The following is a 12,500-nucleotide window of genomic DNA, read 5'->3' on the forward strand; positions in this document are numbered from 1 at the left end:
CAACCTCAAAGTGCTACAGTGTATTAAAAAAACAAAAATATAATACAAATAAAAACTATCCATCCATCCATCCATCATCTTCCGCTTATCCGAGGTCGGGTCGCGGGGGCAGCAGCCTAAGCAGGGAAGCCCAAACTTTCCTCTCCCCAGCCCAGTGGTTCTTAACCTTGTTGGAGGTACCAAACCCCACCGGTTTCATATGCGCATTCACCGAACCCTTCTTTAGTGAAAAATAAAATGTCATATGTTTTTTTTACTGGTGCACAAAATGAACCGTGCATGAACATCACCTTGTTCAAAAACCAAAACCAACACAGTGCATGAACTCACAACAAATTACACACCTTACACTCATTACCATGAAACAAGTTGAAAAACTTATTCGGGTGTTATCATTTAGTGGTCAATTGTACGGAATATGTACTGTACTGTGTAAACTGTACTGTTTCATATAATGTATTCTCTTCCTTTGCAATCTGCTAGCAAAAGTTTCAATCTATCAATCAAAAAACCTGCAAATCAGATGGAAAATTAGAGGGAACATTGTTTGGGGGTATCCATAATACGCTGAAAGGGAGAAGTTTTTATTTACACGATAAGTCGGATGTGTCTTTACCTCCGTGGAGGCTCCGCCGAACCCCTGAGGCCGACTCACTGAACCCAGGTTAAGAACCACTGCCCCAGCCACTTTGTCCAGCTCTTCCCGGGGGATCCCGAGGCGTTCCCAGGCCAGCCGTGAGACATAGTCTTCCCAACTTGTCCTGGGTCTTCCCCGTGGCCTCCTAAAGAAAGAAAATAAAAACTAGAACAGCCTAATAGCTAGAACTAGTACACATACTGTATATCTAAAAAAATATATATATATTTTTTTTTAAAGAAGGGTTTTTAAGCCTTTTTTAATAGCATCCACAGTCTGTGGTGCCCTCAGGTGGTCAGGGAGAGCGTTCCTCAGACTGGGAGCGGCGGAGCAGAGAGCCAGGTCTCCCATTGTTTGGAGGTTGGAGGAGGTTAGCCTGTCCGGAGCGGAGGTGACGTGTGGAGGATTTGGGGGTGAGCAGTTCTTTGAGGTAGAGGAGGGCATTTCCATGGAGGCACTGGTGGGTTAGTATTGAGACTTTGTATTCAATCCTGAGTGGAACAGGGAGCCAGTTAAGGGATTTGAGAACCGGTGTGATGTGGTCGTATTTCCGCACTCCCATCAGGATCCTAGCAGCACTATTTTGTAAGTACTGCAGCTTCTGGATGTTCTTGCTAGGGATCCCGACAAGAAGTGAGTTGCAGTAGTCTAGCCTGGAGGAGACAAAGGCGTATTTGTATTGCATTTACACCAGGGGTGTCAAACGTACGGCCCGTGGGCCGGATCAGGCTTGCAAACAGGTTTGCCAAGTATAAAAATGATCTGCTTTTTTTTTTTTTTTTTTTAAGTAAGAAACTGCTGTTCTAAATGTGTCCACTGGATGTCACAATAGCAATTCTGTTAGGCAAGCAAACGGCCAAGCAAGATGTACACAGTAAAGCAGGCCCGGGCAATTATTTTGACTCGGGTGGCCAAATTTTGAGAAAAAAATGTGTCTGGGGACTGGTATACAGTATCTATTTTTAGGAAGACTAATACAAATCCTTAATTTGCCCAGATCTGCAGTAAAGGGTGACCGTGGCTCCTCCTCCTCGACCCACATGAAATTTAAAACCTGCCGTTTTATGTCTTCCGCTTTGAACACATCGTTATTTGGCACCCTCCTCGCCCCAAAATGTCTCTGTCAAACACAAGAAAAGTGAACTTAACCCTTTTGAATAGTTTTTACCTCTGTTTCTTATGGTTTGTTGAGTTAGCACCGGATTCAATCCCAGAAAGACTACAATTTAAAGTTTAATCCTGGCTTTGTAGATACACAGATGAAGTCTAAGCTCTTTGTGTTTTTGAAGCTGCACCAATTTCCTCAGAATTTTCAACAAACTTGGAAGTGTTTTGTCCAGAGGATTATTTGTGATTTGTACGTTTTCATAATGTGCTAGTTCTATTTTTGGTCAAAGAAAACAACCTGGAGTTGCCTTTATTTTTAAGTTATCGTGCCATGATTACGGCCCACTTGGGAATAGATTTTCCTCCATGTGGCCCCTGAGCTAAAATGAGTTTGACACCCCTGATTTACACAGGTATATGTCGTCATCTAGTTATTGTATTTACACCGGCATCCATCTGGCCACCTATACAGCCGTCTTTTTTTTATTGTATTTATATAGCCAACTAAATATTTAGCTGATTTATTAATGTTGTATTTACACAGGCACACCTTTTTACATATGACATACATGTATACCTGTTGTGGTTGTTATCAGTACCGTAGTTTATATCCATAAGTTAATGCAATATATGGTGTATTGTAGGGATGGCCGATAAATGCTTTTAAATGTAATATCGGAACTTATCGGTATCTGTTTCAAAATTATCTGTATCGGTTTCAAAAAGTAAAATGTATGACTTTTTTAAACGCCGCTGTGTACACGGACGTAGGGAGAGGTACAGAGCGCCAATAAACCTCAAAGGCACTGCCTTTGCGTGCCGGCCCAGTCACATAATATCTGCGGCTTTTCACACACACAAGGGAATGCAACGCATACTTGGTCAACAGCCATACAAGTCACACTGAGGGTGGCCGTATAAACAACTTTAACACTGTTACAAATACGCGCCACACTGTGAACCCACACCGAACAAGAATGACAAACCCATTTCGGGAGAACATCCGCACCGTAACACAACATAAACACAACAGAACAAATACCCAGAACCCCTTGCAGCACTAACTCTTCCGGAACGCTACAATATACACCCCCCTACCCAAACCCCGCCCACCTCAACCTCTTCATGCTCTCTCAGGGAGAGCATGTCCCAAATTCCAAGCTGCTGTTTTGAGGCATGTTAAAAAAAATAATGCACTTTGTGACTTCAACAATAAATATGGCAGTGCCATGTTGGCATCTTTTTCCATTACTTGAGTTGATTTATTTTAGAAAACCTTGTTACATTGTTTAATGCATCCAGCGGGGCATCACAACAAAATTAGGCATAATAATGTGTTCATTCCACCACTGTATATATCGGTATCGCTTGATATCGGAATCGGTAATTAAGAGTTGGACAATATCAGAATATCGGATATCGGCAAAAAAGCCATTATCGGACATCTCTAGTGTATTGTAATAATGAAATAGTTTAGGACAGGGGTGTTCACAGTGCGGGCCGCAGAATATTGTCGGGATAAAATCAAATCAGTAAAAAGACTATGAAATGATAAAAAACTTAAATATTGATACAAACACTTTGTCATTTTAACAGACAACTGACAAAACGTTTTGGGGTTTTTTAAACTTTTTTTTTACAAAATAAAAAAATATAAAAATGGCCTCTGCATGCTTTTGATTTTTCAGTGTGCGGCCTTTGGTGGGCAAAGTTTAGGACATCTCCCACAATTAACTTTTTATACAGTTATTTTCTGTAGTTAAGTAGCTATTAAGTATGGCACACATTGTCTTGACAAAAGGGCTTGTTGTCATGAATTATTTAGCATATCTCCATATGTTTTACCATTAATTGATTTAAACAAGTTGAAAAACTTATTGGGGTGTTACCATTTAGTGGTCAATTGTACGGAATATGTACTGTACTGTGCAATCTACTAATAAAAGTTTCAATCAATCAATCAATCAAAAGGTCCATGCAATGGAAATATATGAAGTATTTCAGTTCATTTCGAACATGCATTCGATACAATTACAACGTAATACATCACATATTTCCTGTTGTTTCATTACGGCATGTCCGAAAAGGAGTAGGAAGAAGCAGAGCTTATTTAATCCTCCCTCTTTTCGTATCACAGCAGTTTTGTCCCATGTGTTTGTTCTCCATTTGTAACAGAACAGTGAATAAATAAATAAGTAAATAAATTAATGTACAATAAGTAAGTAAACAAATATTAAATATATAAATATTAGACATACACACAATCATTAAATTTATCGTAATTAAATAGTAAAGTAATTTATGGTTCACCTAGGACAGGGGTCGGCAACCCAAAACGTTGAAAGAGCCATATTGGACCAAAAATACAAAAAACAAATCTGTCTGGAGCCGCAAAAAATGAAAAGCCATATATAAGTGTTCTAATGAATGCAACACATGATGTAAGTGTCTATATTAGCTATATTAGCCTACTATCAAAATGACTTTAAAAGTCTTATATAAGTGTTCTAATGAAGGCAACACATGATGTAAGTGTCTATATTAGCTATATTAGCCTACTATCAAAATGACTTTAAAAGTCTTATATAAGTGTTCTAATGAAGGCAACACATGATGTAAGTGTCTATATTAGCTATATTAGCCTACTATCAAAATGACTTTAAAAGTCTTATATAAGTGTTATAATGAAGGCAACACATGATGTAAGTGTCTATATTAGCTATATTAGCCTACTATCAAAATGACTTTAAAAGTCTTATATAAGTGTTATAATGAAGGCAACACGTGATGTAAGTGTCTATATTAGCCTACTATCAAAATGAATTTAAAAGTCTTATATAAGTGTTATAATGAAGACAACACATGATGTAAGTGTCTATATTAGCCTACTATCAAAATGAGTTCAAAAGTCTTATATAAGTGTTATAATGAAGACAACACATGATGTAAGTGTCTATATTAGCTATATTAGCCTACTATCAAAATGACTTTTAAAGTCGTATATAAGTGTTATAATGAAGGCAACACATGATGTAAGTGTCTATATTAGCCTACTATCAAAATGACTATGTGTCGCAGGCTGAAGCAAATCTTCGTTGACAGAAATTTTGAAATGTAATATTTATTCTACACATTTTTACAACACTAGAGACCATTATTAAATCAGAAAGTGAGATAATTCCTGGAAATTACGATCTTAGAATGGCCAGCATGCGGCTCCAACCCCCGACCTAGGAGACAAATGAGATTATCAAATTTTGTTTTAAAGGTTGAAGCTGTTTATTATTATTTTTCTTTTTTGTACTAATATTTAATGAATCGTATTAGTACTGGGTTTAATTTCCTTGCTGGGGCCCTGGTGTCATGCAATAACACAGGACTAAAATACACTCCCATGACTTAAATACAGTATTGTCTATTTGAGCATATCAAAATGAAAAGGGGTGTTGTATTCCTCTCCAAATGAAAACCTGTCCTACTTGTGTGATTACACACACATTGCTGTAACAACTTTGTGTGGTGGCTTTCATAAACTGTGGCATGGTTGGAATTTATTTTTTGCTCTTCGCAGCCTTTGGGAACAGTTTGTTTTTTGAACAAGAATCCACCATGCCAGTGTGAGCACTAAAAACTACTCGGTCTGTTAAAAGGTGCTTTTACTGGACTTTTGTTTGACTTTCTGGGTCTAAGACTTCAATAAGTGGAGGGCCTGTGTCTTATGAGTCCCATTAAGGTTGAGGAGAAAAAAAACAGTGAGCTCATCTTTTGATTTTAATCTTGTTTTTCCTACTGCAGGATAAGCTGTCTGTGGCTCTGGAGATAGTTCAGCTCCAGTCAGAGGATGTCTCACTTTTCCAAAAACAAACCAATGAGAAAATCCTTCTCATAAAGGTATGCGTCTTTGTTTGCATTGTGTATTCTTCTGGGGGAGAAAAAAACAGAACTAGAAATTCTGCTTTTGCAATAGGCCACCTTTAACTTCAAAACCTTGAACCGACGTCTGGCAACTTATGATTACGCAAGGTTTGAAATACCTCCCGATCGCACAGCACAGGGACACTTTGAACAAGAGGTCCCTTGCAAAATGCAAACGGCTGCTAAGACATGACGCACTGGAGGTGGTGCACAGACACGTCATGTCATGTTTGTCTTTCTCACACAGACACATTTAGAAGAGCTTGCATGCCTAACAAGCTGCAGAGAGGCTTTTTCCACTGCCGTTCAAAATAGAGCTGTGCGTGTGTGTTAAACAGAGATATGACAGTGGCTTGTTTACAAGGGTGTTGCATCAGATAAGGCTTTTATCAATGCAGTCAACTTATGAGCTTAATTGGTCCTCTTAACACTTGAAACGTCTCACATTGAAATGAATTGAAATCGACGTGATTGGTGCCTCCCGTTGAAATGAAATGAAATCGATTTAATTGGTGCGTGCCCCCAAAGCAGCAGTTTTAACATGAAACGTGCCTTTAAAATCCATCCATCCATCCATCTTCTTCCGCTTATCCGAGGTCGGGCCGCGGGGGCAGCAGCTTAAGCAGGGAAGCCCAGACTTCCCTCTCCCCAGCCACTTCGTCCAGCTCTTCCTGTGGGACCCGGAGGCGTTCCCAGGCCAGCCGGGAGACATAGTCTTCCCAACGTGTCCTGGGTCTTCCCCGCGGCCTCCTACCGGTCGGACGTGCCCTAAACACCTCCCTAGGGAGGCGTTCGGGTGGCATCCTGACCAGATGCCCGAACCACCTCATCTGGCTCCTCTCGATGTGGAGGAGCAGCGGCTTTACTTTGAGCTCCCCCCGGATGACAGAGCTTCTCACCCTATCTCTAAGGGAGACCCCCGCCACCCGGCGGAGGAAACTCATTTCGGCCGCTTGTACCCGTGATCTTGTCCTTTCGGTCATAACCCAAAGCTCATGACCATAGGTGAGGATGGGAACGTAGATCGACCGGTAAATTGAGAGCTTTGCCTTCCGGCTCAGCTCCTTCTTCACCACAACGGATCGATACAGCGTCCGCATTACTGAAGACGCCGCACCGATCCGCCTGTCGATCTCACCATCCACTCTTCCCTCACTCGTACTTGAACTCCTCCACTTGGGGCAAGATCTCCTCCCCAACCCGGAGATGGCACTCCACCCTTTTCCGGGCGAGAACCATGGACTCGGACTTGGAGGTGCTGATTCTCATCCCAGTCGCTTCACACTCGGCTGCGAACCGATCCAGCGAGAGTTGAAGATCCTGGCCAGATGAAGCCATCAGGACCACATCATCTGCAAAAAGCAGAGACCTAATCCTGCAGCCACTAAACCAGATCCCCTCAACGCCTTGACTGCGCCTAGAAATTCTGTCCATAAAAGTTATGAACAGAATGGGTGACAAAGGGCAGCCTTGGCGGAGTCCAACCCTCACTGGAAACGTGTCCGACTTACTGCCGGCAATGCGGACCAAGCTCTGGCACTGATCATACAGGGAGCGGACTGCCACAATCAGACAGTCCAATACCCCATACTCTCTGAGCACTCCCCACAGGACTTCCCGAGGGACACGGTCGAATGCCTTCTCCAAGTCCACAAAGCACATGTAGACTGGTTGGGCAAACTCCCATGCACCCTCAAGGACCCTGCCCAGAGTATAGAGCTGGTCCACAGTTCCACGACCAGGATGAAAACCACACTGTTCCTCCTGAATCCGAGGTTCGACTATCCGGTGTAGCCTCCTCTCCAGTACACCCGAACAGACCTTACCGGGAACGCTGAAGAGTGTGATCCCACGATAGTTAGAACGTGCCTTTAAAAACAAAACAAAAATTGTATACGTATAAAAACCAGTGTTGGCGCTAGGAACTTTCAAAATGGGGTCCCAGCGGCCCCATCAAGTCATAAAAATGGGGTGCGACTAGGGGTGTAATGGTACACAAAAATTTGGGTTCGGTACGTACCTCGGTTTAGAGGTCACGGTTCGGTTCATTTTCGGTACAGAAAGAAAACAACAAAATATACATTTTTTGGTTATTTATTTACTAAATTTGTAAACAATGGCATAACATACATATACACACAGGGTCCATTGCCAGGGTTCATGTGGTCAACATATATAATATAAAACCAAATAAGATAAGGCTCAGAATGGTTTCTTAACAAAACCTTTCTACATATAAAGTGCTTTTTTTTGATTGATTAATTGAGACTTTTATTAGTAGATTGCACAGTACAGTACATATTCCGTACAATTGACCACTAAATGGTAACACCCCAATTAGGGATGTCCCGATCCAGGTTTTTGCACTTCCGATCCGATACCGATATTGTTTTTGCATTTCCGATCCGATACCGATACTGACCGATACCGACACTGACCGATACTGGCCTATCCGAGCATGTATTAAATTTTAAAGTTATTTAGCCTACATAGTTGTCAGAATCATGTTGAAAAGGGTTTTAGTACTCTTGATAACAACTAGCCAGCTGAATTAGGAGAGTTTGAATAATACACAATTGTTGGAAACAAGAAACTGACCTCTTTATTCAAGGATAAACACAAAATAGACAAAATTATACATGACAAACAGAAATGGCATCATTGAACTAGGGCTGGGCGATATGGCCTTTTTTTAATATTGCGATATTTTAAGGCCATATTGCGATACACAATATATATCTCGATATTTTGCCTTAGCCTTGAATGAACACTTGATGCATATAATCACAGCAGTATGATGATTTTATGTGTTTTGATTGATTGATTGAGACTTTTATTAGTAGGTTGCACAGTGAAGTACATATTCCGTACAATTGACCACTAAATGGTAACACACCAATAAGTTTTTCAACTTGTTTAAGTCGGGGTCCACTTAAATTGATTCATGATACAGATATATACTATCAGATATATACTATCATCATAATACAGTCATCACACAAGATAATCACATTGAATTATTTACATTATTTATAATCCGGGGTGTGGAGGGGGGCGCCGGATGTAAGTGTCAAAAAGACAGCCAAAAGAGTTTGATATGAGAATAAATCTAAAGTTAAAATATAGGGTAGGAAATGTAGTCTTGATTTTCAAAATTTTCTTTCAAGGCTTGCATGTCTACATTAAAACATTCTTCATACTGCATTAATATATGCTACTTTTAAACTTTCATGCAGAGAAGGAAATCACAACTAAAAAAATCACAAATTTTTTCATACGGTGTTGATCTGGAAATTTTTGCCTCGGCATTTTGATGGTGTGGACGTGTGGCACCGAATGGAGATAAGCGTCTCGACAGACGTTACAATATTTGAACAATGATGACGAAAACTGTTTTCTTTGTCGTGTCGGTGTGTTGAAAATTGTTATGCGCTTATTTTTTTATTTGATTTTGTGCGTGGCATATAATTGCTGTGCGCAGAGGACGCTTAAACAGTGCGCAATTGCACAGGCGCGCACCTTAGAGGGAGCGTTGGTCACACGGCTGCGCTAGCATCACAGCTAACGTTAGCCATGCTGCTACCACTCTGCTCGGGGAGGACGTATACGTATGTGACGTATGACGTGACAGTATGTGACGTGTGTAAGAAGGTGCGCTTGCTGTCTGTGAGAGGGAGACACAGGAAAGAGTGAGAAGAGCCTGTCGTGTAATGCCAGCAGCTAAAAGCAACTGCGTGAGAATCCACAGACCTGTGGATGTGTTGAAGGTGGGCTGTAAAATGCGGAACGGAAATTAGGGAGCAGCAGAAAAGTGGAATGTATTATATAAATCGGTGCGTTGGAAAACACGGACCGGCGTTTTTTTTAACTGGATCGGCATTTTCCCATTCCTTGCCGATACGCATTTTTTTGCAAATATCGGCAGCCGATCCGATCCAAATATCGGATCGGGACATCCCTAACCCCAATAAGTTTTTCAACTTGTTTAAGTCGGGGTCCACGTTAATCAACATTAAACTGCCTCAAGTTGTTGCTCAGATTAAATAAAATGACTAAACTTTTCTTCTACATATAAAAAGTGCAACATTAAACAGTTTCAAGTCAACTCAGCCTCAGATTAACTTTTCTTTCCCCTCCCCCAGCCTGGCTAACTTGGCAGTAAGAGGACATATTGTTCTTCCACCATAGAAGTGGGTCAAAATCTAGTTTTTAATGCAATATGGACTTAAATCTGCTGCTATAAAAACATTTGTTATTGCTTTAGCCCTGCCTGACTCGCCGAGGAGAGGCTGCTTGAATGCGGTGGTGACGCTTCAAATTGGTTAGCATGTGTTATGAGAGTAGCATACGTGTGTGTGTGTGTGGCCCTTTAATATGTGACAGCATGTGAGGTGAGTGTGTGGGCGAGCGAGGTGAGGGAGCGGTAGCAGTGCAGGGAGTGGCTAGTGTTTTGTTGGATTGGCTGTGTGCAAGACCTCAATAAAGCCACGATTTGCAACTAATCGCCGGACTCGTGATTTACCCTGGAGTCCGGAGCTGTGGAGACCCACTGCCGGGTAGAGTGAAAGGTGTTTCCCCCCAGAATACATCGGCCCTGGAGGAGTGTCTCCCCTGCGCTCCTCGACTACGTTCTGGGAGCCGGAAGCAGGAAAGGTGCAACACATGTTTGACGTGTTGTCAGAAGCAACTGCTGAACAATGTCAGCAAACCTCCGTCCTCCATTGTTGTATCGTTCAGCCAAAGTGTTCCCAAACGGGAGATCTTAACGAGGCATGAGGGTCTTCCAGCTCTGGCTTTTACATGTTGTCCTAGCCCGGTCGCTGCTAGCATGTGTACTCGTTCGGTACACCTCCGAACTGAACTGAAACCCCCGTACCGAAACGGTTCAATACAAATACACGTACCGTTACACCCCTAGGTGCTACAGTACATTTTTAGGGTCCCACTTTTTTGTAAGCGTTTTGAACACAAATTTATGCATTATCCTGTTATAGCTCACATTCTATATTGTGTTTTGGAAAAAAGTAGTCATAAACGTTACTTAATTCATAAAAAAAAAATAATGAAAAAGAAAACACATTTTTATGCATATGTAAATGTATTCAGTTATAAACATTCATTCACTTTCTTCTTTCTTTCATGGATCTAAACTTTACCGCTGGCGCCCCAAAATCAAAGTTCTTTGACTGACGAGTACCACTGACACGTCTCATCTCTGCATATTTGACTAGAATACACATTACATACCGTATTTTTCAGACTATAAGTCGCAGTTTTTTTCATAGTTTGGCCGGGTGTGCGACTTATACTCAGGAGCGACTTATGTGTGAAATGATTAACACATCAGCGTAAAATATCAAATAATATTATTGATCTCATTCACGTAAGAGACTAGACGTATAAGATTTCATGGGATTTAGCGATTAGGAGTGACAGATTGTTTGGTAAACGTATAGCATGTTCTATATGTTATAGTTATTTGATCGACTTATTTTAAGGTATTTTTGGGTTCATTGAAGTTAGCTAATTTTACTTGTTTTGGAAAGTCTTGACAAGCCAAATGTTCTTGTTCTATTGGCAGATAATTTTGCTTAGTTCAAATAAAATACCCCTAATTTTTTTTTTTTTTTTCTTCTTGTTTTTGAACACTGACTTTTTGCAGTGTGGTAGTCCAAATTCCCAAGTTTTGTGTTTAACTTTAGAAGTTCCGCTGTTTTCCCCAATATGACACCGGTGTGCTGCTACGTGCTGCATTCCCTCCTGATTATACAAAGTGGAGAAGTGTGACACCAGCGAACACTAAATGTGAAACACGCAGAAAGGAAAAGGACAATTAGCTAACTTCCCCTCCAATTTGTTTACTCACATCCTTTCACACAGAAATAGAAGTGAAAAAGAGTGAATGTGCACTAAAACTGGGTCAACCAGAAACAAGGCTGACAAATCCATTAAACACGTTATATACATTTGTCTTTACGGTGCAATAATGTCGTCATTAATTGATTGATTACCACATTGTTTAATGAAACATGAATTTGTTATGATGAAGTGCATGTTTATATAAAAGGTTTATGTCAAATTCTAATGTAAAAACAGTTTTATGTTATGCGCTTTTGGAAGAATGGTGGAAAATTCCTATAAACACACTCCGCAACCTTGTGGACAGCTGCAAAAGGTGGACCCAGATCATATTGAACCCTATGGGTTAGGAATGGGAATGCACTTCAAGTTCATATGTGAGTCAAGGCAGGTGGCCAATATAGTGTATATCAAAATCAAGTACCTACCCTGAAATACCCTTCAAATCCATTTTTGGCAGCAGCAAAGTGGTCGTTTTGGTAGATATTTGCTCTAAAAATGGTATTTCAACAAGTAAACAGTACAGTAGGTACTTGATTTTGATATACCGTATTTTCCGGAGTATAAGTCGCTCCGGAGTATAAGTCGCACCGGCCGAAAATGCATAATAAAGAAGGAAAAAAAACATATATAAGTCGCACTTGAGTATAAGTCGCATTGTTTGGGTAAATTTAGAATAGACATTTGAAAGGCAATTTAAATAAATAAAGAATAGTGAACAACAGGCTGAATAAGTGTACGTTATATGAGGCATAAATAACCAACTGGTATGTTAACGTTACATATTATGGTAAGAGTCATTCAAATAACTATAACATATAGAACATGCTATACGTTTACCAAACAATCTGTCACTCCTAATCGCTAAATCCCATGAAATCTTATACGTCTAGTCTCTTACGTGAATGAGATCAATAATATTATTTGATATTTTACGCTAATGTGTTAATAATTTCACACATAAGTCGCTCCTGAGTATAAG

At 40.5% G+C, this 12,500-nt stretch overlaps 1 protein-coding gene across 2 annotated transcripts in view; it reads left to right on the forward strand.

The window, feature by feature from the left end:
* Positions 1–12,500, forward strand: part of LOC133576950 (zinc-binding protein A33-like) — a 24,365-nt gene that overhangs the window by 1,365 nt on the left and 10,500 nt on the right. The window contains exon 2 of one of the 2 annotated variants that reach the window (XM_061930385.2): positions 5,540–5,635. The exons of the other annotated variant lie outside the window; for it this stretch is intronic. Within the exon in view, the coding sequence (XP_061786369.2) occupies positions 5,540–5,635 (96 nt within the window). The remainder of the gene's footprint in view (positions 1–5,539; positions 5,636–12,500) is intronic. 2 annotated transcript variants of the gene reach the window in all.

Source organism: Nerophis lumbriciformis, linkage group LG36 (genome assembly GCF_033978685.3).
Source record: "Nerophis lumbriciformis linkage group LG36, RoL_Nlum_v2.1, whole genome shotgun sequence".
Taxonomy (NCBI): domain Eukaryota; kingdom Metazoa; phylum Chordata; class Actinopteri; order Syngnathiformes; family Syngnathidae; genus Nerophis; species Nerophis lumbriciformis.